At 41.4% G+C, this 26,706-nt stretch overlaps 2 protein-coding genes across 2 annotated transcripts in view; one reads left to right on the plus strand and one right to left on the minus strand.

Annotated features, from left to right (window-relative positions):
• Positions 1 to 26,706, minus strand: part of INPP4B (inositol polyphosphate-4-phosphatase type II B) — a 489,632-nt gene that overhangs the window by 68,536 nt on the left and 394,390 nt on the right. The window contains exons 22-23 of the mRNA XM_084627075.1: positions 10,854 to 11,026; positions 10,130 to 10,253 (exon numbers count right to left, since the gene is read on the minus strand). Coding sequence (XP_084483201.1) covers positions 10,130 to 10,253; positions 10,854 to 11,026 — 297 coding nt within the window. The remainder of the gene's footprint in view (positions 1 to 10,129; positions 10,254 to 10,853; positions 11,027 to 26,706) is intronic.
• Positions 2,853 to 8,066, plus strand: LOC311519950 (uncharacterized protein). Its single transcript, XM_084627074.1, has 2 exons — positions 2,853 to 4,958; positions 6,114 to 8,066. Exons 1-2 carry the CDS (start codon positions 3,043 to 3,045, stop codon positions 7,627 to 7,629), a joined length of 3,432 nt encoding a protein of 1,143 aa, XP_084483200.1. The 5' UTR covers positions 2,853 to 3,042; the 3' UTR covers positions 7,630 to 8,066.

Genomic DNA, 26,706 nt, shown 5'->3' on the forward strand with positions numbered 1-26,706 from the left:
TCTATTCCTGAAAAGTATGCTAGTATGATAATAAGAGTAATACATTTCAAACCAGAGTGACTAAAGTTACTCTACTAAATTCACATTTAAGGCATCTAAATAAAAATAGTAGAGAACTTTCTGCCCCTCTGACCTTACTAGTACTTGTGGGTGTTGGGTACTTTTGAAAATCAGGTCGTTACATTCAAGGGACACAACTTTACGGCAGACAGGTTTCAAAATTTTGCCCATATTGACAAGCCCTTTAAAGACTCTTCTGCTCTTGGAGGGCAAAGATTTTGAGTATTATAATGGGTGCACCTCTGACAAACTTGACCCAGAGAGCCCCTTGTACTGAGGTAGTTTTGTAGTGCAGGACACAGTAAAACTTGATTTTGGGAATGGCAAAGGGCTGCATTGATACCAACTGTCCCTACTTAAGTGGGATAGTTGCTATTTTCAGAAAAAACAACTCGGCCTGACTGAAAAAAATCCATCCTCTTCAGTGCATTTCAAAGTGTGTTGCAATTTTTCTCTCCATATGTCCCACTTAATAGCTATCAGTGTTGGCATCTGTGACTCAGAAACCTCTTGGTGCCAAATGGCAGAGGGCCCGGGGTATGTAGGGTTATAGGGTTCACCAAAAGGGGTCATGTAAGGTCTTTACTGAAAAGTCACCCTGGTCATCATAATCATTACGAAATGTATATGCAGATAATATATAAAAAGACGTGTGTGTGTGTGTGTATAAATATGGGAAATTATGTTCTTAAGACCTTGTAGTTAAAGGGAAGTCACTCAAAGGTAGAATGCCTGGAGGAAAAACTTCTCCATACAGGAGATGGGAGACACTCATCTCCCTAGCTAACTATTGTGTATTGAGTGTCTTGTGGTAAGGTCTTGCTAATGAAGAGCTTGCAAGGACTTCAAAAGAAAATCATCAGGAAGAGGTAAACAGTGGGGTATGGGGGGAAGGGATTATCCTATTTTCAGTTGAAAATCAAAGGTATGGTCTGGTTATCTAGTGGTGAAAAAAGATGCTCTGGCATCCTTCACCAAGGAAATAAACTGACAGTGGGTTTGTTTCATGAAAAAGGGATCTCAGTCAGGCTTGGCTGAAATCACCGGGAAGAACTTTGGGTGAAATAAACTTCTTTATACAGGAGAACAACTTATTAGTAAGTTTAGGCCATAGAAAGCACATTACGATTTTGTTTCATATGTAATCCTTTGTTTCTAACATTTCTGTTTGCTATCAAATGAATCTGCTATCCTTTGTCAAATAAACCTGTACTTGCTTTCTCTATAAACAAATCTAAGTCCTGTGTGTTAAGCAAAGCTGTGTTCTAAGGTGAACTAGTAAGCTGTGGTGTACTCTGTCACAGCATCTATGAAGCCGTTGGGAATTTAAATAGTTTAGCGCTATCTTCACATCACAAAGACTGACATGTAATTTCCAGAAATACTGACTGGCAGTAGATTATAGATTTAGTAGGTACACCTCTACCCCTGTCATAAATATAAAGGGAAGGGTAAACCCCTTTGAAATCCCTCCTGGCCAGGGGAAAGCTCCTCTCACCTGTAAAGGGTTAAGAAGCTAAAGGTAACCTCGCTGGCACCTGACCAAAATGACCAATGAGGAGACAAGATACTTTCAAAAGCTGGGAGGAGGGAGAGAAACAAAGGGTCTGTGTCTGTCTGTAGTCGTCTTGGCCGGGGACAGAACAGGAATGGAGTCTTAGAACTTTTAGTAAGTAATCTAGCTAGGTATGTGTTAGATTATGATTTCTTTAAATGGCTGAGAAAAGAATTGTGCTGAATAGAATAACTATTTCTGTCTGTGTATCTTTTTTGTAACTTAAGGTTTTGCCTAGAGGGGTTCTCTATGTTTTTGAATCTAATTACCCTGTAAGATATATACCATCCTGATTTTACAGGGGGGATTTCTTTATTTCTATTTACTTCTATTTTTTATTAAAAGTCTTCTTGTAAAACACTGAATGCTTTTTCATTGTTCTCAGATCCAAGGGTTTGGGTTTGTGGTCACCTATGCAAATTGGTGAGGCTTTTTTATCCAACATTTCCCAGGAAAGGGGGGGTGCAAGTGTTGGGAGGATTGTTCATTGTTCTTAAGATCCAAGGGTCTGGGTCTGTAGTCACCTAGACAAATTGGTGAGGCTTTTTACCAAACCTTGTCCAGGAAGTGGGGTGCAAGGTTTTGGGAAGTATTTTGGGGGGAAGGACGCGTCCAAACAGCTCTTCCCCAGTAACCAGTATTAGTTTGGTGGTGGTAGCGGCCATTCCAAGGATAACGGGGGTAATATTTTGTACCTTGGGGAAGTTTTGACCTAAGCTGGTAAAGATAAGCTTAGGAGGTTTTTCATGCAGGTCCCCACATCTGTACCCTAGAGTTCAGAGTGGGGGAGGAACCTTGACATGGTGGCACAGTGGTGGGATTAACCTGAAATCATTTTGAGATCCAGTTGAGATTTTTTGAACTAGAAATACAGATTTTAAAAAGGAATTTTTAGGAAGTCCAGAAGGCAGCTTTGAAACTGAAAGCAGCTTGGTTTCTCTCTGCTTTGTGGCCAAGCAGAGACAAAAGGGGATTATCTTGTGAATTGCAGGTTTTCTTTGCCTGGAGGCAGGGTACTTAACTCCTGCAGGGAAATTCACAGTCTTCCAACCCAGAGGTTTTTTTTTTTTTTCTTTTCTTCCTAAAAGTAAATAGGGGGTGTGTGCTCTACCCATTTGCCTGGAGACAAAAGTGGCAGGGTTTTTTTTTAGGATTTTGATTTTTTTTTTTTGTTTTACAAGGAGCACAGGTTTGAAAAGAAATTTTTTTCTTCTTTGGGCTGGGTAAGCAGGTTTCCAAGTAGTTGGAGGTTTTTTGCTTTAATTTGGGCCCAGAGCAGAGACAAGGGAATTGTCTTTTTCTGTAGGCTGACAATCACTATCAGAGAATAGGTATTCTATTCCAGCACAGCAAAATTTTACAGCCAAGTTTTGTTTGTTTATTTCTAAACCTCGGGTGTAAAGTTAGTTAAAAACAGAGAGGTTAGAATGGCCAAATCCTCAGCTCGACTACAGCTGGAATTAGCCAAATTTCAGGCTGAGGAAAAACAAAGGGAACATGAAAGACAGATAGAACTCATGCAGCTGAAGAAGGAACAAGAAAGGGAGGCAGAACAACACCAAGAGGCTGCCCACAAGAGGGAAATGGAGGCAAGGAAGCATGTGGAGGAGGAGAGGGAAAAAGAGAGGAAGCATGTGGAGGAGATGGAGAGGATAAAGGCCCAGCAGAATATACCAACAAACCCTAGCAATCCTTCTCCAGGTACCACTTCCCATCCCAGAAAGTTCCCCATCTACAAGGCAGGTGATGATACTGAGGCCTTCTTAGAAAACTTCGAAAGGGCCTGCCTTGGGTACAACATCTCTACTGACCAATACATGGTAGAGCTGAGGCCGCAGCTCAGTGGACCCTTAGCTGAGGTGGCAGCTGAAATGCCTAAAGAACACATGAACAAGTATGAACTGTTTAAATCCAAGGCGAGAGTCAGAATGGGGATAACACCCGAGCAGTCTCGTCGCAGGTTCAGAGCCCTAAGGTGGAAACCAGACATGTCATTTACCCGACATGCCTACCACATTGTAAAACATTGGGATGCCTGGATATCAGGAGCAAGTGTTGAATCTCCAGTAAATTTGCCCTTCCTAATGCAAATGGAACAATTCTTAGAGGGTGTTCCTGAGGAAATAGAAAGATACATCCTAGATGGGAAACCCAAAACTGTAATTGAGGCAGGAGAGATTGGAGCCAGATGGGTGGAGGTGGCAGAGAAGAAGAAAACTGGTCGCAGTTGGAGCGGAGACCAGAAGGGACCACCCCAGACCACACCCTATTACCGGGGGCCGCCCAAAGCCCCACCTACCTCCCAAAGAACCCTCCAGACCCCTTATCGTCCCACCACCCCGTTCTCCAGCAACCCTCCTCGCCCCAGTGACCCGTCAGCTGGACGATGTTTTAAGTGTAACGAGCTGGGGCATGTAAAGGCCAACTGCCCCAAGAACCCCAACAGATTACAGTTCATTGCACCGGAATCACACCAGAGGTCCACAGGCCCAGATACCTCCCAGATACCCTTGGAGCGGAGGGAAACTGTGAGTGTGGGTGGGAAGAAGGTCACCGCGTGGAGGGACACCGGAGCACAAGTGTCAGCTATCCATGCTTCCTTAGTGGACCCCAATTTAATCAACCCAGAGATCCAAGTGACGATTCAACCCTTCAAGTCCAACTCTTTCAATTTGCCTACAGCCAAGTTGCCTGTCCAGTACAAGGGCTGGTCAGGAATGTGGACTTTTGCAGTCTATGATGATTATCCCATCCCCATGCTGTTGGGGGAAGACTTGGCCAATCATGTGAAGCAGGCCAAGAGGGTGGGAATGGTCACCCGCAACCAGGCTAAACAAGCCGTGAGGCCTAGCTCTGTTCCGGAAACTTCTATCAGGACCCAGTCAGAGGTGATGGACCTGGACCCCAGGCCAATGTCTGCAACAGCAGTAGTGGATCCAGTCCCAGAGACCCAGACGGAACCAGTCCCAGAACCGGAACCAGCCAAACAACCAACACCAGACCCCGTGTCAGCACTGAATCCAGTACTTGCAACCTCAACACCAGAGGGCCCCACCGAACCTGAACTGGCAGCAGCCGATAACCCTACACAAGAGGCTCAGCCGGAGCCTGAATCCCAACATAGTACACCAGCGGAGAGCGGTTCACAGTCAACAGAAACAGCTCCATCCCCTATATCGCTTCCAGAGGGACCAAGCCTAGGTCCACAATCCCATGAGGAACTGATGTCTCCAGCATCAAGGGAACAGTTCCAGACCAAACAGGAAGCAGATGAAAGCCTCCAGAGAGCTTGGACGGCGGCACGGAGCAACCCACCGCCTCTCAGCTCTTCTAATCGATCCAGGTTTGTTGTAGAAAGAGGACTTTTATACAAGGAAACTCTTTCTGGGGGACACCAGGAAGACTGGCATCCTCAGAGACAGTTGGTAGTTCCAACTAAATACCGGGCCAAGCTCTTGAGCTTAGCCCATGATCACCCTAGTGGCCATGCTGGGGTGAACAGGACCAAAGACCGTTTGGGGGGGTCATTCCACTGGGAGGGAATGGGCAAGGATGTTTCTACCTATGTCCAGTCTTGTGAGGTGTGCCAAAGAGTGGGAAAACCCCAAGACCAGGTCAAAGCTCCTCTCCAGCCACTCCCCATCATTGAAGTTCCATTTCAGCGAGTAGCTGTGGATATTCTGGGTCCTTTTCCGAAAAAGACACCCAGAGGAAAGCAGTACATACTGACTTTCATGGATTTTGCCACCCGATGGCCGGAAGCAGTAGCTCTAAGCAACACCAGGGCTAAAAGTGTGTGCCAGGCACTAGCAGACATTTTTGCCAGGGTAGGTTGGCCCTCCGACATCCTCACAGATGCAGGGACTAATTTCCTGGCAGGAACTATGAAAAACCTTTGGGAAGCTCATGGGGTAAATCACTTGGTTGCCACTCCTTACCATCATCAAACAAATGGCATGGTGGAGAAGTTTAATGGAACTTTGGGGGCCATGATACGTAAATTCGTAAATGAGCACTCCAATGATTGGGACCTAGTATTGCAGCAGTTGCTCTTTGCCTACAGAGCTGTACCACATCCCAGTTTAGGGTTTTCCCCATTTGAACTTGTATATGGCCGTGAGGTTAAGGGGCCATTGCAGTTGGTGAAGCAGCAATGGGAGGGATTTACACCTTCTCCAGGAACTAACATTCTGGACTTTGTAACCAACCTACAAACCACCCTCCGAACCTCTTTAGCCCTTGCTAGAGAAAACTTACAGGATGCTCAAAAAGAGCAAAAAGCCTGGTATGATAAACATGCCAGAGAGCGTTCCTTCAAAGTAGGAGACGAGGTCATGGTCTTAAAGGCGCTCCAGGCCCATAAAATGGAAGCATCGTGGGAAGGGCCATTCGTGGTCCAGGAGCGCCTGGGAGCTGTTAATTATCTCATAGCATTCCCCACCTCCAACCAAAAGCCTAAGGTGTATCATATTAATTCTCTAAAGCCCTTTTATTCCAGAGAATTAAAGGTTTGTCAGTTTACAGCCCAGGGAGGAGACGACGCTGAGTGGCCTGAAGGTGTCTACTACGAAGGGAAATGTGCTGGTGGTGTGGAAGAGGTGAACCTCTCCATGACCCTTGGGCGTATGCAGCGACAGCAGATCCAGGAGCTGTGCACTAGCTACGCGCCAACGTTCTCAGCCACCCCAGGACTGACTGAACGGGCATACCACTCCATTGACACAGGTAATGCTCACCCAATTAGGGTCCAACCTTACCGGGTGTCTCCTCAAGCTAAAACTGCTATAGAACGGGAGATCCAGGATATGTTACAGATGGGTGTAATCCGCCCCTCTGAAAGTGCATGGGCATCTCCAGTGGTTCTAGTTCCCAAACCAGATGGGGAAATACGTTTTTGCGTGGACTACCGTAAGCTAAATGCTGTAACTCGCCCAGACAACTATCCCATGCCACGCACAGATGAACTATTAGAGAAACTGGGAAGGGCCCAGTTCATCTCTACCTTGGACTTAACCAAGGGGTACTGGCAGGTACCGCTAGATGAATCTGCCAAGGAAAGGTCAGCCTTCATCACACATCTCGGGCTGTATGAATTTAATGTACTCCCTTTCGGGCTGCGAAATGCACCCGCCACTTTCCAAAGACTTGTAGATGGTCTCCTAGCGGGATTAGGAGAATATGCAGTCGCCTACCTTGACGATGTGGCCATATTTTCGGATTCCTGGGCAGACCACCTGGAACATCTACAAAAAGTCCTTGAGCGCATAAGGGAGGCAGGACTAACTGTTAAGGCTAAGAAGTGTCAAATAGGCCTAAACAGAGTGACTTACCTTGGACACCAGGTGGGTCAAGGAACTATCAGCCCCCTACAGGCCAAAGTGGATGCTATCCAAAAGTGGCCTGTCCCAAAGTCAAAGAAACAGGTTCAATCCTTCTTAGGCTTGGCCGGTTATTACAGACGATTTGTACCGCACTACAGCCAAATCGCTGCCCCACTGACAGACCTAACCAAAAAGAAACAGCCAAATGCTGTTCAGTGGACCGGAAAGTGTCAGAAGGCCTTTAACAAGCTTAAAGCGACACTCATGTCTGACCCTGTACTAAGGGCCCCAGACTTTGACAAACCGTTCCTAGTAACCACAGATGCATCCGAGCGTGGTGTGGGAGCAGTTTTAATGCAGAAAGGACCTGATCAAGAATTCCACCCTATAGTGTTTCTCAGCAAAAAACTGTCTGAGAGGGAAAGCAACTGGTCAGTCACTGAAAAAGAATGTTATGCCATTGTCTACGCTCTGGAAAAGCTACGCCCATATGTTTGGGGACGGCGTTTCCACCTGCAAACCGACCATGCTGCACTAAAGTGGCTTCACACCGTCAAAGAAACTAACAGAAAACTTCTTCGGTGGAGTTTAGCTCTCCAAGATTTTGATTTCGACATCCAACACATCTCAGGAGCTTCTAACAAAGTGGCTGATGCACTCTCCCGTGAAAGTTTCCCAGAATCAACTGGTTAAAATCGTCCTTGAGATGTGGAAAATATTGTTAGTCTTTATGTACTTGGTAGTATATTTAGAGATGCATGTGTCTTATTAACTCTGTTTTCCTAGAGCTCCAGGAAGAAATCCCAGCCAGTGTTTCACCCTAGCTGAGATTTGGGGGGCGTGTCATAAATATAAAGGGAAGGGTAAACCCCTTTGAAATCCCTCCTGGCCAGGGGAAAGCTCCTCTCACCTGTAAAGGGTTAAGAAGCTAAAGGTAACCTCGCTGGCACCTGACCAAAATGACCAATGAGGAGACAAGATACTTTCAAAAGCTGGGAGGAGGGAGAGAAACAAAGGGTTTGTGTGTCTGTCTGTAGTCGTCTTGGCCGGGGACAGAACAGGAATGGAGTCTTAGAACTTTTAGTAAGTAATCTAGCTAGGTATGTGTTAGATTATGATTTCTTTAAATGGCTGAGAAAAGAATTGTGCTGAATAGAATAACTATTTCTGTCTGTGTATCTTTTTTGTAACTTAAGGTTTTGCCTAGAGGGGTTCTCTATGTTTTTGAATCTAATTACCCTGTAAGATATATACCATCCTGATTTTACAGGGGGGATTTCTTTATTTCTATTTACTTCTATTTTTTATTAAAAGTCTTCTTGTAAAACACTGAATGCTTTTTCATTGTTCTCAGATCCAAGGGTTTGGGTTTGTGGTCACCTATGCAAATTGGTGAGGCTTTTTTATCCAACATTTCCCAGGAAAGGGGGGGTGCAAGTGTTGGGAGGATTGTTCATTGTTCTTAAGATCCAAGGGTCTGGGTCTGTAGTCACCTAGACAAATTGGTGAGGCTTTTTACCAAACCTTGTCCAGGAAGTGGGGTGCAAGGTTTTGGGAAGTATTTTGGGGGGAAGGACGCGTCCAAACAGCTCTTCCCCAGTAACCAGTATTAGTTTGGTGGTGGTAGCGGCCATTCCAAGGATAACGGGGGTAATATTTTGTACCTTGGGGAAGTTTTGACCTAAGCTGGTAAAGATAAGCTTAGGAGGTTTTTCATGCAGGTCCCCACATCTGTACCCTAGAGTTCAGAGTGGGGGAGGAACCTTGACAACCCCGATATAACGTGACCCGATATAACACGAATTTGGATATAATGTGGTAAAGCAATGCTCCGGGGGGGGGGGGGGGGGGCTGTGCGCTCCGGTGGATCAAAGCAAGTTCGATATAACGCAGTTTCACCTATAACACGGTAAGATTTTTTGGCTGCCGAGGACAGCGTTATATTGGGTGTATTTAAATTGGGTAGCTGACTTATTTGTATAAACCAATTATTTGGGTCTGGCTAAACACTTGTACTACTATAGTTTACAAGTACTAGTATAGTTTACAGATTTGTGTCCATTTATTCTTTTACGTAGAGACTGTCTGGTTTGGCCAATGTACATGGCAGAGGGGCATTGCTGGCACATGATGGCATATATAACATTGGTAGATGTGCAGGTGAACGAGCCCCTGATGGTATGGCTAATGTGATTAGGTCCTATGATGGTGTCACTTGAATAAATATGTAGACAGAGTTGGCATCAGGCTTTGTTGCAAGGACAGGTTCCTGGGTTAGTGTTTTTGTTGTGTGGTTGCTGGAGAGTATTTGCTTCAGGTTGGGGGGCTGTCTGTAAGGGAGGACTGGTCTGTCTCCCACGATCTGTGAGAGTGAGGGATCATTTTTCAGAATAGGTTGTAGATCTCTGATGAACAAATGGACACAAATCTGACATCAGGAATCATAACATTCAAAAACCAGTAGAAGAACACTTCAACCTCTCTGGCCACTCAGTAAAAGATTTAAGGGTGGCAATTCTGCAACAGAAAAGCTTCAAAAACAGACTCCAATGAGAAACTGCTGAGCTTGAATTAATATGCAAACTAGATACCATTAACTTGGGTTTGAATAGAGACTGGGAGAGGCTGGGTCATTACATATATTGAATCTATTTCCACATGTTAAGTATCCTCACACCTCCTTGTCAACTGCCTAAATGAGCCATCTTGATTATCACTACAAAAGTTTTTTTCTCCTGCTGATAATAGCTTATTTTAATTAATTAGCCTCTTACAGTTTGTATGGCAAATTCCACCTTCTCTGTATGTATATATACATCTTCTTACTATATGTTCCATTCAGTGCATCTGATGAAGTGGCCTGTAGCCCACGAAAGCTTATGCCCAAATAAATTTGTTAGTCTCTAAGGTGCCACAAGTACTCCTGGGTTTTTTTTTGTGGATACAGACTAACACGGCTGCTACTCTGAAACCTGAAAAAAATAGATTACTATAATTTATTATGCTGAATTGACATACAGTACTATATCAATGGCTTTAACTGTGCTATTGTATGGAAGCCTGCTATTTTGTATTAGGGTAATATTTGTTGATTCAATAAGCCAAATTACTGAAAGTTAAAATAAGAACCTACTGGATGAACTTCTTGGTTTGTAAAAAATACTAAGCAATGTTGTTGCAGGGCAATACTTACTATAAGTGCTGAGAAGTCCTTCATATTGAACAATTAACCCAACAATATGAAGCTGCTGTAGGAAGCCTTGATCATGTAAACTTGTGTGCAGTTTGATTATAAACCCACAGACCAATCCAGCAAGCTAAAAAACCAACAACAACAAAAACAGATTAATTAGTGTAATCTAAGAGTTTTATAACTATGTTTGCTGTTTTTCTACAGGATACAGGTTGTACTTTGGTGACTGAGGAACAAGATGGAAATACCTGTTTGGTGAATATTTATCATCTCAATTGTATATTATGGTATTTTGTAGGGTAACATATACATAAAATGTATGGATCTCATTCTGACCTTAAATTGGTTTTACACCCATGAAACTTCATTGACTTCAAGTTGGGTTACTTCTGATTTACACTGCTGTAACTGAGATCAGAAAGATGCCCCTAAGTTTATTAATATTTAAGGCTGAGGTTTTCAAAGGAGCCTAGGTAATTAGGCACCCAACTCCTATTTAAATTCAATGACATTTATTCATTTAAGTCCTTTGAAAACCCAACCTAAATCAATTAATTGTTTATCATAGTACAGAACATTAAAGTGAATGAATTAACACAAATGAAGAAGTTGTGTTCCGTTAAAAGAAATGGCGAATACCTGCATGTATGCCATGATTAATTACAATCATGTAAATAACAAACAGTAATCACAACAGAAAAACAGTGACTCAAGAAGCACCTACTGCTTGACTAAAGACGATGTCTCTTCTTAGGGTCAGCATCAAATGCTGTGGCAAGCCACATGCAAGTTCCTGAAGTAGAACAAAAGTCATTGATTGCTTTGCCCTTGTCACCACCTCTCCCATGCAGTCCTTGAGTGTAATTATGAGGGGATAAAGCTGCTCATACCAGTCACCTGGAACAATAAGAACATGAAGACTAGTTATACTGTAGAAAAATCTATAGACAAAAGCTTCTTCTCAGGGGACAGAGAAGTTGGCAGTGGCTGTGTAGATCCTCCAGTCCTTCCAACCCCATTTTAACCATTATGTTAGAGCAGGCTCCATGGAATGGTTATATTGGGGAAAAGATTAATCTCTCTTCCTTCCCCTTGTATATCTCCCCTGTGTCTAACCTACATACTCAGAGTGGGAGCTGGGACTAGATTTGACCCAAAGCAAATACTCCTGTATAAATCTAACTGCCATATTTACTTGTGTTCTTATTTCCATAGTACTATAGTTATTTATAGCTCTGTACAAAACATGTGGGAAGGCATGGGGCCAGATGTGTAAATTGTTATAGCTCACTTTAAGTTCATGGAACTATGACTGAAAAAGCTTAAATATAGCACCAATCTATAAAAAGGGATATAAAGACAATCTGGAGAATTACAGACCAGTCAGCTTAACTTCAGTACCTGGAAAGATAATGGAGCAAATAATTAAGCAATCAATTTTCAAACACCTAGTAGATAATAAAGTGATAAGTAACAGTCAGCATGGATTTGTCAATAACAAATCATGTCAAACCAACCTAATAGCTTTCTTTGACAGGGTAACACGCCTTGTGGATAGAGGGGAAGAGGTAGATGCGGTATATCTTGACTTGAGAAAGGCTTTTGATACTGTCTCAGATGACCTTCTCATAAACAAACTAGGGAAATACAACCGATGTGGAGATACTATAAAGTGGGTGCATAACTGGTTGGAAAACTGTTCCCAAAGAGTAGTTATCAATGATTCACAGTCGAGCTGGAAGGGTATATGGAAAGGGGACGCGCAGGAACCAGTTCTGGGTCTGGTTCTGTTCAATATCTTCATCAATAATTTAGATAAGGGCACAGAGAGTACACTTATAAAGTTTGCAGACAGTACTAAGCTGGGAGGGATTGCAAGTGCATTGGAGGATAGGATTAAAATTCAAAATGATCTGGACAAACTGTGGAAATGGTCTGAAGTAAATAGGATGAAATTCAGTAAGGACAAATGCAAAGTACTCAGTTTAGGAAGAAACGATCAGTAGCACTCATACAAAATGGGAAATGACTGCCCTCAAAGGAATACTGTGGAAAAGGATCTGGGGGTCATAGCAAATCACAAGCTAAATATGAATCAACAATGTAACACTGTTGCAAAAAAAAGTGAATATCATCCTGGGATGTATTAGCAGGAGTGTTGTAAGAAAGACATGGGAAGTCATTCTTCTGCTTTACTCCACACTGATTAGGCCTAATCTGGAGTATTATGTCCAGTTCTGGGTGCCACATTTCAGGAAAGATGTGGACAAATTGGAGCAAGTCCAGAGAAGAGCGACAAAAATTATTAAAGGTCTAGGAAACATGACCTATGAGGGAAGATTGAAAAAATTAGGTTTGTTTAGTCTGGAGAAGAGAAAACATGATAACAGTTTTCAAAAACATAAAAGGCTGTTACAAGGAGGAGGGAGAAAAATTGTTCTCCCTTAACCTCTGAGGAAAGGACAAGAAGCAATTGGCATAAATTGCAGCAAGGAAGGTTTAGGTCGGACATTAAGAAAAAAATCTTAACGGTCAGGGTGGTTAATCACTGGAATAAATTGTCCAGGGCGGTTGTAGAATATCCATCATTGGAGATTTTTAAGAGTAGGTTAGACAAACACCTGTCAGGGATGGTTTAGATAACACTTAGTCCTGCCATGAGTGCCATGAACTAGATGACCTCTTAAGGTCCCTTCCAGTCCTACGATTCTAGGATTCCTAACGATTCCTGAGCTGCTCATTCGTACCCTTAGGGAACTCTCCAGGTGGTCCAATAAACACTGGGATTGTCTTTTGACAATTCACACCAGCTGAGAATGTGCTCCTCATTCCTGCACTGAAGAGTTTATAATCCAAGTTATACAGAGCTGAACAAATACAGTTTAGTTGTGAGAGTGGAAGCTGCCCACATCTGACAGGAGATCAGCCTTGGAAGGCAAGGAAAAGAAGCAGCTGGGTGCAGTATTAGCATTAGTCATTCTTCTCTATCTTTTTTGAACTTCTCTCTATTTCTTTGTTTTGGATATTTAAGGATAATAAAATGACTTTTGGAATTATCTGAAGGACAGATGTTGGTGATGAAAATAACTATGTATCACAAATATTCTGAAATATATTATGATGTGTTATTAAAATGCATATTGAAAATAAATGATTTTCAAATAATGAAATACTTTTAAAAACGGAATGCTTGAGTGAAATAAAAAGGAATACAATGAACATATCTAGTGATGGATGAAAACTGGAATCATTTATCCAAACTGGCTCCATCACTACTCCACATTTGGACTTTGCAGGTTTTAATAAAATTTGATCTGCATCCAAACCACCCAGGGTTTGCCTAATCTCTAATATATCACACCAAGATTCACCCTCGTCAGGAATCTGTCCCATTTTCACCACCTTACCTTAAGAATTCAGATGTGTAGAAAACACCAAGATTATACAGCGTGTGACAGATTGAATAATGTACAGCAAGCCACCATATTTGCTGTGGATTGGTGTTATTAAGGATCACAGACTTAATGAAAATATGTTTCATTTAAATATTTAAATTAAGTTGGAGATAATGGCAAATTGTTTCAAGTAACATTCCAAGCCAGACCAGTGAAGGACTAATTAACACTGGAAAGGTACTTCAGGCAAGGGAAGACAGAGTTGTCCTGTGGGGAAGTTAATTTAGACTTTGATTTGAAAAGATATACACAGGAACTAAATTCTGACCAAAGTGTATGTTACGAGTAGGGAACTCTGAAGGATAAAATAACCTTTTGAAATGCTAGGTTGCAGGAGGTAGGAAATAATTATGAGGCCAAGGCAGTCATCTAGTGATCTGGATTTCTTGATAAACTGAGCTCATTCAAACAAAATGTGTTTTAATAAAACCAAATGAAAAGTTATACATCTGAGAAAAAGGAATGCAGGTGATACCTATTGAGCTTGTGACTGTATCCTGGAAAGCAGTGACTCTGAAAAGGATTTAAGGGTCACAGTGGACTAGGAACTGAACATGAGCACCCAGGGCAGTGCTGTGGCAAAAAGTCCAGTGTGATCGTTGGAGATATATACAGAGTATAGTAGGAGTAGGGAGGTGATTATATCTCTGTATATGACATTGGTGAGATGGAGACTGAAATGCTGTGTACAGTTCTGATGTCCACATTTTTACAAGGATGTTGAGAAATTGGAGAGGGTGCAGAGAAGACCCACAAAAATGATTGAAGGTCTAGAGAAAATGCCTTACAGTGAGAGATTTAAAGAGCACAATCTGTTTAGCTCATCAAAAAGATTGAAAAGTGACTTGATTAGTGTGTAAGTACCTTCACAGGGAGAAAATACCAAGTGCTAACAAACTCAGCAATCCAATGGAGAAGGTCATAAGAACTGACAGCTAGATACTGAAGCCAGACGAATTCAGATTAGAAATTAAACGTAGATTTCAACTGTGATGGTAATTAACTATTGGAACAAACTACTAAGGTAAGTAGTGATGGATTCCCCATCTCCAGATGTCTTCAAATCAAGCCTGGATGCCTTTCTAGTTCAAACAGGAATAACTTAGGGGAAAGCTCTATGGTCTGTTTTATGCAGGAGGTCAGACTAGATTATCACAGTTGTCCCTTCTGGCCTTACAATCTATAACTCTATGAAGATATGATTTAGCCAAACACTATATAAGTTATTGGGCTCAATACAGGGGTAACTTAAAGAAATGTAAAGACAAACAGTAAGTCATACTAGATGATCCGGTCTCTTCTGGCCTTAAACTCTATGAATCTATGAAATAAAACTCAGAGTGGTAGCTGTGTTAGTCTATATCAGCAAAAAGGAGGAGGAGAACTTGTGGCACCTTGGAGACTAAAATTTATTTGGGCATAAGCTTTTGTGGGCTACAGCTCACTTCATTAGCCCACGAAAGCTTCTGCCCAAATAAATTTGTTAGTCTCTAAGGTGCCACAAGTACTCCTCATTCTTTTTGCTGAAATAAAACTGTTTGCCCAGGAAAGCAAACACAATAATGAATGAGACTGGAACACACAGCATATACATTCTGTATGTGATAAGAGCAGAGTTTATTGTCATAGTATTAATATGAAGGATGCTTGAATGCCTGATATGATAATAAGCAAGGTCACACCTCGCCAGATTAAAGCAGCCTCAAAAGTATAATTGACATTCATCCTATTTCAAGAGATAAAAGATTGGCAATGTCTACACTGCAGCTGGGAGTGAGCCTGTGGACTTGGGCAGACAGACTTGCTCTAGTGGGCCTTGAGCTAGCACACTAAAAATAGCAGCGTGGGCATTCTGGCTTGGGCTGGAGCTCAGGCTCTGAAGCCTAGAGGGTTCGGTGGGCTTGAGAGCCTGAGCCGGGACATCCACATTGTTATTTTTAGTACTCTAGTTCAGTTCTGTCCATCTCCACTGGGAGACTCACTTTCAGCTGTAGTGTAGACATACCCCAAGACAGTGGTTTTAAAATGTTTTTTCTGGGGACCCAGGGGAAGAAAATTGTTCATGCCCGTGACCCAACGGAGCTGGGGATGAGGGGTTTGGGGTGCAGGAGGGGGCTCCGGGTTTGGGGGAGCTCAGGCCTGGGGCAGGCGACTGGGGCTCGGGCAGTTCCTGGTCAGCGATGCAGTGGGGTGCTAAAGCAGGCTTCCTGCCTGTCCTAGCACTGCGGACAGCGCTGTGCCCCAGAAGCAACCAGCAGCAGGTCTGGCTCCTAGGCAGAGGCCGCAAGCGGCTCTGCGCAGCTCTCGCCTGCAGGCACCACCCCCCACAGCTCCCATTGGCCGGTTCCCAGCCAATGGGAGTGTGGAGCCAGTGCTTGGGGCAGTGGTAGCTCGTGGATCCCCATGGCCCCCCCGCCTAGGAGCTGGACCTGCTGCTGGCTGCTTTCTGGGTCAAGCACGGTCTCAGAACAGGTAGGAACTAGCCTACCTTAGCTGGGATGTAGCTAAGGACAATAGGCCTCTATCATCTGTGTTCAATGTACAGTAAGTAAAGAAAGGATATTACTTAATAGCATACTTTTCATCTCTTTACTTAATGAAAGGTCCCAAATACACTCTGCAAATACATACACATAGAAGAACCCTAATTTTATGAATACTCCCAATACCTTCAGAAGTGTGAGTTTATATAATCAGATTTGCCCTGATTATAGCATAGAGCTGGCTCAGCAGAAAAGGAGAGGAGGGGCGAAGTCTTCCAGGGAGCTTCAGTCTTGCAAAACTCATAAATGCTGCAGGACTGACACTTGGCTCCTAGGGAGCTCACAAGCATCACACAACTGTATCTCCCACAAGCCTTAGGGACGTCACAAGAGTGGATCTTAACTCAGTGCAGCCCTATGGAAAATAACTACACTCCAGTCAACACAGACTTTTCAGTTGAAGAGACTTCAGACATGCACACAACATTTAACTTACCACCAAAACAAAGTCACTTCTGAGATTGACAGCAACAGTTGTTCAAGAGTACACAGCAACCTATACCCAACTGAAATTTCATTGTGAATAGACAGAATTCTAATTATTCAAACTGAAATTTATGCTGGACAACAGAATAAAAATCCTTACTCTTGTTAGTGTTGGGGGTACTTTACATTAATACCTACATCACTATACTAATTAATAAAGTACTTTTTAAGATCTAAAAGCATGGAAGTACTAAACATTATTCTCCTCAAGTATCAGAAGTGCTTAAACCTTGGTTTTATATCTCACACAAAAGGTGGCACCACACTCATGAATGTCATGATAATCATTGGAGATTCAGCAATTGGAACCTCTCTTTAGATCTAGTAATGAACCAAAACCACTTCCTGCAGCACGCACCTGGGCAGTCTCTGGACATCTCCCTACAACTGTGTTTGTCATGTCATCTCCCACACAGTGATGAAAACAGGACATGCCTGATTAATTAACTTGATCTCTGAGAGTTGACCTTGTATATTGAATAAACAAGGGATTCATAAGGATCATTTTATTTTTTTTAAATCAAAAATTCTCATACTGAATATCTAAAAATGTCTCAATTCCTGTTGAATTTTTAAGTTTCACAAACACTATAAAATGCCAGCAAAATTACCCATCAAAATATTTATATCACTTACAATATACATCTGTTTAGTTATTTTTTAAAAAGCAGTTTTCCAAAATCTCTAGGCTCACTACATTTAGCCTGATGATCTAGGAGGAACACATTCAGTTTTGGACAATACTAGAATGTTATTCTAGAATATAAACAGAATTGCTTTTTTCCTGCAAGGTACAAGATAAAATTATTCAAACTGAACTAAATTACTTGTGCCAATCATCTGATTGATTGTTTACACTGAACTTTTGTTCATTCACTCAACACAGAATATGTTTAATCTCCAGTAGGTGGAGCTAGAAAATAAGTCTGAAACAGGATTGCATTATCACTTATCATTCCCCATTATAAAATTAGAATAGCCCTTTACGTTTAGAAACTAGAGAATTTACCCACTGAAGAATAAAGTCTCATATTTATTTTTAGTTTTTTTAAAAACAAAGATTCATTCTTGAATAAGTACCAGACTGCCTGGCCTGGAGACACCAAAGGCAACAGCAGTACAAGCGTCCTCTTTGTGCCCTGTTAATATGCCTCTAAGGGCAGTCTCCATGATCATTCAGCCCTTGGCATCTCTTAGAAACACCAAAAAGGATGCCAGTTATGATGGTGGATTTTCAAGTGCAGACACTTTTCCACTAGAAACTGAACTGAGATCACCAGCTAATTCCACATAGATCTCTGAACAGCCATCAGAAACAATTTTGGTAGCCACTGCATTGGGCCTGATTTGAATCAAGAAGTGAAAAACTCCGTATCCTATTACCAGTCTCAGGAGCCTTCCAGTCCCACGTACAACCGTATTTTAGTAGGATTTATATACACAGTTCATATCAATTTTAGCACAAGTTGTGCTTGTCAATACCCAGTGGACGAAGCTGTGTCACACACACACACCTCTGAGTGTAAACTGTACATGACCACAAGATACTAATCTCATTTATATTCTCAATTTTCAACCCAAACACACACACAAGGGCTAAAAGTGAAAGGTGAATTCAGCTTTTTAGCTCTAAATAGTACGTTAAGCCCATTCACTCAGGAACAACGAGATATTTTTATTTTCAGTGTTTGTGTGCACTGGTAATGGCAGTACCTGGTAATGGCAGTTGCAGTCAGTTTCTGTTGCTCCTTCAACCTCTGCTTTCACTTCATACTTTTTACGCTACTTAAAAAGCGTTATTTTGGTTAGCTAACTGCTTAACAAGCTGAGGAAGTTGAGGGTAACTTGCCAGAAATTTAACCATTTTAAAAACTGACAAAGCTATGCTCAAATAATATTTTAATAAATTCATCTATGAATTTTGTGCTTTTGCACAATGAGCTCTTTACTGCTATTAGGCTGCCTTTGGGAACCAAGGTCTATATGATTTATATGAACACCCGTCCCGCCTCCACACTATACTTCGGAGTTTATTACAGAGTTCAGCGCACTTGGCTAGAGTATAACTCATATCTGAGAGTATGTCTACGCTGCAATAAAACACATATGGCTGGGCTGTGTCAACTGGCTTGGGCTTCTGGGGGCTCAGACTGTGGGGCTATGACATTGCAGTGTAGATGTTCGGACTCCCTCAGCGCTCTCATGGGGCCCCAGAGTCCAGGCTGACTCTGAGCATCTACACTTCAATTTTATAGCCCAGTGAGCCCGAGTCAGCGGACACAGGCCAGCAGCAGGTTTTTTTATTGCAGGGTACACACACCCTGAGGGGCTTTACAGGAGTACTTTATGAAGAGAAAACACTTTTGTTTGAGAGCATGAGCCAGATTCAGTCTTAGGTTCTGATGTCTTATGTAGTCATAAGTTAGGGTATTGGGAGAAGCCGTGAGAAGAATGCAGTGGTGGAAGGTCCCCAAAGCTTCCCCTCTGTCACAGAGGCTGCAGTCAGACAGTACATTTTCAAACTGCATGCTGCTGTCCTGGAGGGGGCATGGCCTGGAAAGCCAGAAGGCAGTCTTGACTGAGAACACCTCAGACTTAGTCTGCAGCAGAGCAGTGTGGCTACTGTGGAATCCTGATTACAACTTAAAGCTGCACTTTCCTAGTGGAATTCCTAAGGGAAAGAAGTGGTGGAAACTACCGCTTCCCAGACCAGTTGTGCGTACTAAGCACAAATACTGACCCTTCAGACTAATACAAGGAAAATATTCACAGCAAAAGTAAAGGCTTGATAGAAGTCAGGCACCTAGGGCCATGTAAAAAAAACAAAAACATGTCCACGATTGCAGGTCAAATTTGTCTGTGCAATTACCATGACTGTATGTGCAAATGGTCTGTCTGGCATTCAGCTGGGAATTTCTGCATCCCAATACCCAAGTTGCACGTGCACAGTGGTAATTGCTCATAGAAATTAGGCACGCTACATTTGGATATATACTTTTGGGTATGGTCATAGATTCGTGACCTTTTCAAAATCAGGCCCGCTGTGTGCACAGACTAACTGAGCCCTTTAATAAGAACTGAAATATACTAGCAGTGAGCTAGCAAAACCCCATGTTTCTCTCTTACTTTTCCCAGCAACATACTTAGTGGATTCAGATGCGGCTAATGCTATCTTTGCTGTCAAAGACCATATACTCCTTCCTGTAAAGGGAGTGAAAATGCTACAGACTTCTGTGGCTTTCAACTGCCCTCAAAATTAAAATGGTACGAAATTAAAAACCAGGAGAGTTGAATGACAACAGAAAGCAGAAGGAAGTGGGAGCTATGATAAAGAAAAGGTAACTGGGCTGTACACTATGAGTAATTTCACTATATGCTCTATCTAATCTCTTTCACTTATTTACATGAACTATGTAAATAAACATCTCGGAGACAGGATATGAAATAGGTCAAAGGACATAATGAAGGAACAAAAAGTGCTCTCTTAATATCCAAAATTAAACAGGTTAGATATCATCCAATGTCTCAAGGGAAGAAGCAGAAAAAACATGCTTCACATGCTACCAAATAATGAACCCTCTTAGACCAAAGTTTATTATGAACATGATAGAAATAACTATTCTCAGGTAAACTTCTTAAAAAGAGAGTTCAGAAATCTTATTTATCATGGTTCAAATATTTTACATATTAGTACTATAAAATTACAGTTAATTTCTTCCTCTTTCCAATGAGGACTTTGAGCTAGGTTTAACTCAAAGACAGTACCTAAGCCCTTTGGAAAGGGGCCATGTCTTATCACATATTTGTGCAGCATTTAGCACAATGGGACCGAAATCCTGAGAAAGCCTCTGTGTATTACTGCAGTAAATATAATAAAATAATAACAGCTTCACCTCTTTGCTGTATGGAAAGCAGAAACTGCTGTAATGTTTATTTTAACTGCACAACTTTGATGCTGAAGTGGAACAATTTACAGTTTATGGAGATTGCTATTTTACTGCCAAAAACCTAAAATTTCCCATATAATCACAGTGATTAACAATGGATGCTGAAACCATCTGACAAAACACAAATATGAGTGTGCCCTCAGAAATCAGAAGCCATACAGAAAATAAATGAAGAAGGCTGATAACCAGAGACAGGAGGCGAGTCAAATCTAAAACACACAATAGAAACAGGGGGGTGCGGGGGGTGAAGGAACGAGAAAGACTAAAATAATGGATATCAGAGAGGAGTATATAAGGGCTGTGGAAATAGAAGAATAAAGAGGTTGCACAGGAAGACTACAGAAAAGGAGAGACAGGGAAGAGAAGATACACAGAAAAAGGAGAAACACAAGAGAAAAGTTTATGGAAATTTCCAAGCTCCTGCTCCTGAAAGTAGATGGTATCTGATGCTTGCAGAAAATACATTTTCACTGGGGAACTTTTATGCAGAAAACTATTTCCTTCAGGAAGAAAACTAAAAAGGGAACATGGCATGGTTTCAAATCCCCACCAGTTACTCTGTCACAGAGAAAGACACTGGTGCAGGTGCAGAAGCACCTGGTTCCCTAGAGCACATAATTACAAAAGTGCTCCAATCTAGAGCTGTGGGATCCCTCTCAATTTCAGTGATCTATCCTATCAGTCTGTCCACCTACAAATACTAAGATCTACATTAGGATGAATGTAGAATCCTGTGCTTGCATGAGAGCAAGCTACTGCATGGTACAGACTGGTAACACTGAAATCCTTAAAAAAGGACTTTCACAGTTTGAGTACTATGAAATAAATGGGAAAATAAGAATTTAGCGTTAGCAAGTAATTTCCCCTAGCAAAACACTGAAGCTTAAGAAACAATATTCTCCCTTAAAATCCATCTTCTCTTTCTGCTTTATCCTGCAGTGAAATTATAATCCTGTGCTGATGACACCATAGTCTGTTACCTTGGAAACTGATATCTCAAATTCAGCCTTAAGAATATACTCAACAGTCAGACTGTAAGAAAAGATAGATTAAGGAGGGCATAAATCCTTGTTTGAAGGTAAGTATCTATGAGAGGGAAAAAAACCGAAAGGCAAATGTATTCACATTTTAAAATTTAGGAAATTTCATACAATGGATATGTTATGCACCCTAAAATCCAGGAAATATATACTCAGAGGGTGCAAAGAAAGTGAAACCCTACCTTTTCACCCTTTGGGTATGTATTATGATGCAGTCCTTAATTACTGGAACACATCCTATTGCTCAGATAATCCAGTATATTATCATAACATTTTCTACAACCTTAGATACACAGGTGTAGAAGCCTGTAAGATTTTTTCCATTTTTAATACTTACACTAATTTTATGTCATAATAATCAAATATATCTTTATTGACAGTCCTTTTATATGATCAGTTCTCTTCTCTATAAAGTACATATTTTAATAATCTGGTTATCACTTCACTTGGTATATAAATTTTCCTTTCCAGCGACAGCACAGCTTTTCTTATAGGGTCAATTTCGGGACTGAGCTAGTCAACTAGGAAGCTAACTGAGTTAACTGGGGACCTATGAATGCTGGTATTTTTACATTATTACTCAGTTTTGTTATGCTTAAGTTGTGGTACAACATGTAAGTAACATTCATTGAGAAATGTTCATATAAATGACTTTCATGGACTTTGTCTTGCATACACAAAATATACAGCACTCCAAGATATAAATGTGTATTTATGGCTGTAAAATATCATGGTATTATGCTGGATTTCTTGAGAAATAGTATGACATCATGTAATGTAACCAAAGACTACACATACCCTAGGGAGCAGAATTAAAATTCAGTTTATCACCTTGACTGTGGCATTTCCTGACTTCTGCGTACATAACTATACATCTTTAATCTTCCACCTCACACTCAAAACAGAGAGAGAGAAAAAAATCAGCTTTAGGCAGAGATCAGGCATGGAAAATTTTGGCCTCAAAAGGCAAAAGTTTCAGAACATTATCAGGTACTGAAAACAGGAAGGTATACTGGAGTCTATTACGCAACCTGAACTACACCAAGTCCTATTGTTCTCCAATATCTGAAAGCTTTCCACACTGTGGAGATAACTTTTTAAAGTAAGTTCTACAATAGGAAGCAACTTTCAAAACATTTCAGTTTCTAGGTCTACCCTTCCCAGCTCCACTTTAAGCCATCAAAATTTACTGTAGAAATGAAGCCACGCCTCCTGAAAAATAAAATATAACAAAATAAAGAACCTACAGTTTACAACAAAACAGATGTTGAAGAAATCAAAAAAAGGTCTTTAAAAGGCCACAATTCTGTTCTCACTGAAGTCAATTCATATGAACTTCACTGGGAGCATGGTCAGACCCTTAGTAAACATCTGAGAAGAAATAAGGGCAGAATTTAAAAAAAAAAGAAGAAGAATTTGCTTCATGGTCATAATTACTACAAGGTTTGTTTATTCGTGGCCTGTTTTTCAATTCTGGAAGAGATTTTATGAGCAGAACAAATTATGTCTCCTGTAATTTCCTCAGATTTAAAAAAAGTACTGTTGCTTAGCGTAGGGCAATATCTTCATTTTGCTTGGGGAACATTTATCACATTTCTTAAATTCCTTTCAAGTTAAACATTTTTGGGGGAAGGTAATTCAAAGTAGTTTTGAATTTGAGAGATAAAGACTCTGATCAACTTTTCACATGTCTTTGTAAATTACGAGCCTGAATGTAAGCAAAGAGCACCTTTTGTCCCTTTGTTATAGCTAAAGGTACAATATCATAGAAGAGACTAGTCAAATGTCTTTCAATCAGAGAGCACCACAGGGAAAATGTTCATGAGGCTTGAAAGAGCAAGGGAAAAATGGACTTTTAAAACTTATACTTCTCTAATTTCTTATTTTTGTGGACAGAGGACTTCCAAAACACATACACAAAGTTCTAAGTTTCTTTCAGTTAAGGTAAACAAAATTAAAGTAATGTAAAGTCTTGCTCTACAGCCAAAATGATCCATGCCATCTGGAAAACAGATAGAGAACTGTACATATGTAACACATAGGTAGCGTAACAGAGGCCTCATTTGCAAAACCAATCCAATATTCATTATTAAGAAATCTACTATTACTTCATGATGTTGAAGAAAACTAGTAAGAGTTCATTATCATCACGGGAGAGACAGAGGAACAGTTTGCTACAAGAACATCTAAGATTCAGTTTTGCTGTCTTTCTCAGACCCAGGACTGTTGAGTTTCCCCTCCTGAAGACAGTTTCAAACTGAAGACTATTTCTAGCTGATCTATGAGATTTTGTACCTCACTCCAACGTACAAGGAACATTGTTCTGAATCCACACACTGTGCCCACACCCTACTCCCATAAATTATTACTGGAGAATAGACCAAAAAAGAATAGACCAAAGACTAAAGAATAGATCAAAAAATTGCCACCCATTCTCCTGACCTTGCAGCTGAGGTAGATTCTCACCTGCTATAGAGAGAAACTCACAGAAGCAAATGTAACAGGTAAGAAAATTTCCATCTCTTTACTGTAAAAAGTTATATATTTGAGAGTGACACATTTGATGCAGAAACTATGGATTCCAGTCTTGGCACAAATCTCTGGTATTGGTAAATAAGTTGGCCTTCCAGCAGAGCCGGCCCACAACATTTTGGCACCTGAGGCGGGGAGCTCAAATGACACCCCCCATGCCCCCTCGCTTGGGCGAAAACTTTGAAAGGTCTCAATTCTGCCTTCTTCCTGTTCTACTCCTCTCATGGTACTGCTCTGCTACCTATCCCAATAAAGGAGAACTAACAACTTAAAATGCCTTGTTCAAAAATTTTAAGTAACACTTAACTTTCAAACACCTGAACAGCAAATGTAACTTTTCTTGTCTGCATAGTAAACACTGACATTTTTATCTGTTTGAATAATAAAAGTGGTGCTTTCTGTGCTTTCTTGGTTGCAAAAATTCGAACTGCTTCCTGCTGAAGGTACACAGTCTGGGTCAGCTCATGCTTTATTGAGATGGTTTCAAGGCCGATCAGCCTCTCCTGTGTCATTGTGGAGCGCAGATGTGTTTTTATTAATTTCAGCTTGGAGAAGCTGCGTTCTCCACTGGCAACTGTTACAGGAAGTGTTGGAAGTATGCACAGAGCAACAAAAGCATTTGGAAATATTCCAGAACAGCCTTTGGAGTTGATCCTGCTGAAATGCATCTTGAAAGGGCTTTCAGTTCATCACCTAAATCACTCCCATCAATATGGCGCATGTCAACACTGTCTCTAGTGCCCTGCATTGCTGTGTAGGTCTTCTTCAGGTATAGTGAGGAGTTTTGGAATATCATACAACTTCCCAAATATACTGCTGTGTTCCTTGAGCTGCATGAAATGTTCTTCAGCTGACAGTATTGCACAATCTAGCACCTGGTTAAAGAATTCAACTTTGAATTGTTGTTTGGGGTCTCTTATGGGATTATCCCGTGCCTCGTAATAAAAATGTCTTCTTCAGTGACTCTTGTATTCTTGAATGGGTGGGAAAATAGGTTTAGTGTGAAGTTCTTCTGCCAACTTCTGTGCACTCTTCAGAACGCTTTGAAATCCCTTAGCTGACCAGTAAGACAGTAGGCATGACTTTGCTTTGTCCAGTTGTTCCATTGCTCCAGATATATCAAGGTCAACACCTTGGAGTCTCTTGCTTACAACATTTATTTCAAACAGTATGTCATGCCACAACATTAAGTCACACAGAAATTTGAAGTTATGTATGTTTGTGGTGATTCCATTTCCCTCTGCCACTGTTCTCCCATGAACAGTTCCTGTCATAGCATTATCCTCCATAATGGCAACTATGGCATCATCTATCTTCCCAATTTGGTGTTTGATAGGCTTTATCGCCTCCACTCGACTTTCCCATCGTGTGGCACTCAGTAGTTTCAGTGTCAGAGAGGATGTTCCCAGATGTTGCTTCAAAATCTGCCATCGATGAGTTGATGCAGAGAAAAATACATAGATGCTTTGAATTACATTAAAAAATTCAGCAGCCTCACTAGAAGCTGATGCTGCATCACTGACCGCCAAGTTCAATGAATGAGACAAAAAAAGCTCTAGGGTTTAACTCTTGGATACGTGTCTGCACTCCTCTGTTCTTTCCTCTCATGTTGGCACCATTATCGTAGTCCTAACCTCTCATGTCAGCTATTGCAATTCCCATATCTTCCAGCTTCTTAAGAAGCACATTTGTCATACCAGCTCCTGTAGTATCATCAATGTCAATAAATTCTAGAAAATGGTCTCTGACAGTCACCATTGCAGGGACATTTTCACTAGGTTCTGTTGTTGTTACAAAATGCACCATTAAAGCCATTTGTTCCGTATGGCTGATATCAGGTGTGCAGTCCAGAATAACAGACTTCAGATCTTGCTGACTTCAGATCTGCCACAATCTTCCATTCGACTTTAGTTGCCAGTAACTGTATGATCTCGTTTTGAATTGTTTTTCCAAGGTAGTGGCATGTGTACATTTCTTGGGTGGTGACTCTTCTTAGATGCTCCTGGAGTACAGCATCAAACCCAGCCATCAGCTCTACAATTTTAAGAAAGTTTCCATTGTTTGGCACATACAGCTGATCTGAAGTGCCACACAGTGCTAGGTTTTGGGTAGTAAGCATTCTCACAATGGCCTTTTCAGAACATTTTGCCAGTGAAGAGACTCAGAGGCAATCTTCTCTTGATGCTGATCATCTATGGTGGCCTTTAACCTTAGTCTCATCTCAAGCTCTTTCCACCTATGGAATGGTCTCTGGTGATTTGCTGCCTTCTCATGGCATGCCAGATTTCTAGCCAGATTTTTCCAGTCCTTTGTTCCTATAGAACCCAATGTGGGTGGAACATTAGACTGGAAGAGTTTGCAACAAAAACGGTATGCAGCATTCTGGGGTTTTTGAGTACATAAGCCATGGCCTCTGCACTTTGTCACCATTGGGGATTTCACGCCAGTAATGTGTTGGATAGAAACTTCTATTTTCATTGCCTTTGGGGAACATGAAGTTTTTCACTTGCTGTGGCCCATGCAGTACAAGGAAGTCCCTCAGGCTACTGCTCAAGTAGGTCCACAATCCTGGAT

This window comes from Lepidochelys olivacea (genome assembly GCF_965140295.1).
Source record: "Lepidochelys olivacea isolate rLepOli2 genome assembly, chromosome: 4".
Classification (NCBI taxonomy): Eukaryota; Metazoa; Chordata; order Testudines; family Cheloniidae; genus Lepidochelys; species Lepidochelys olivacea.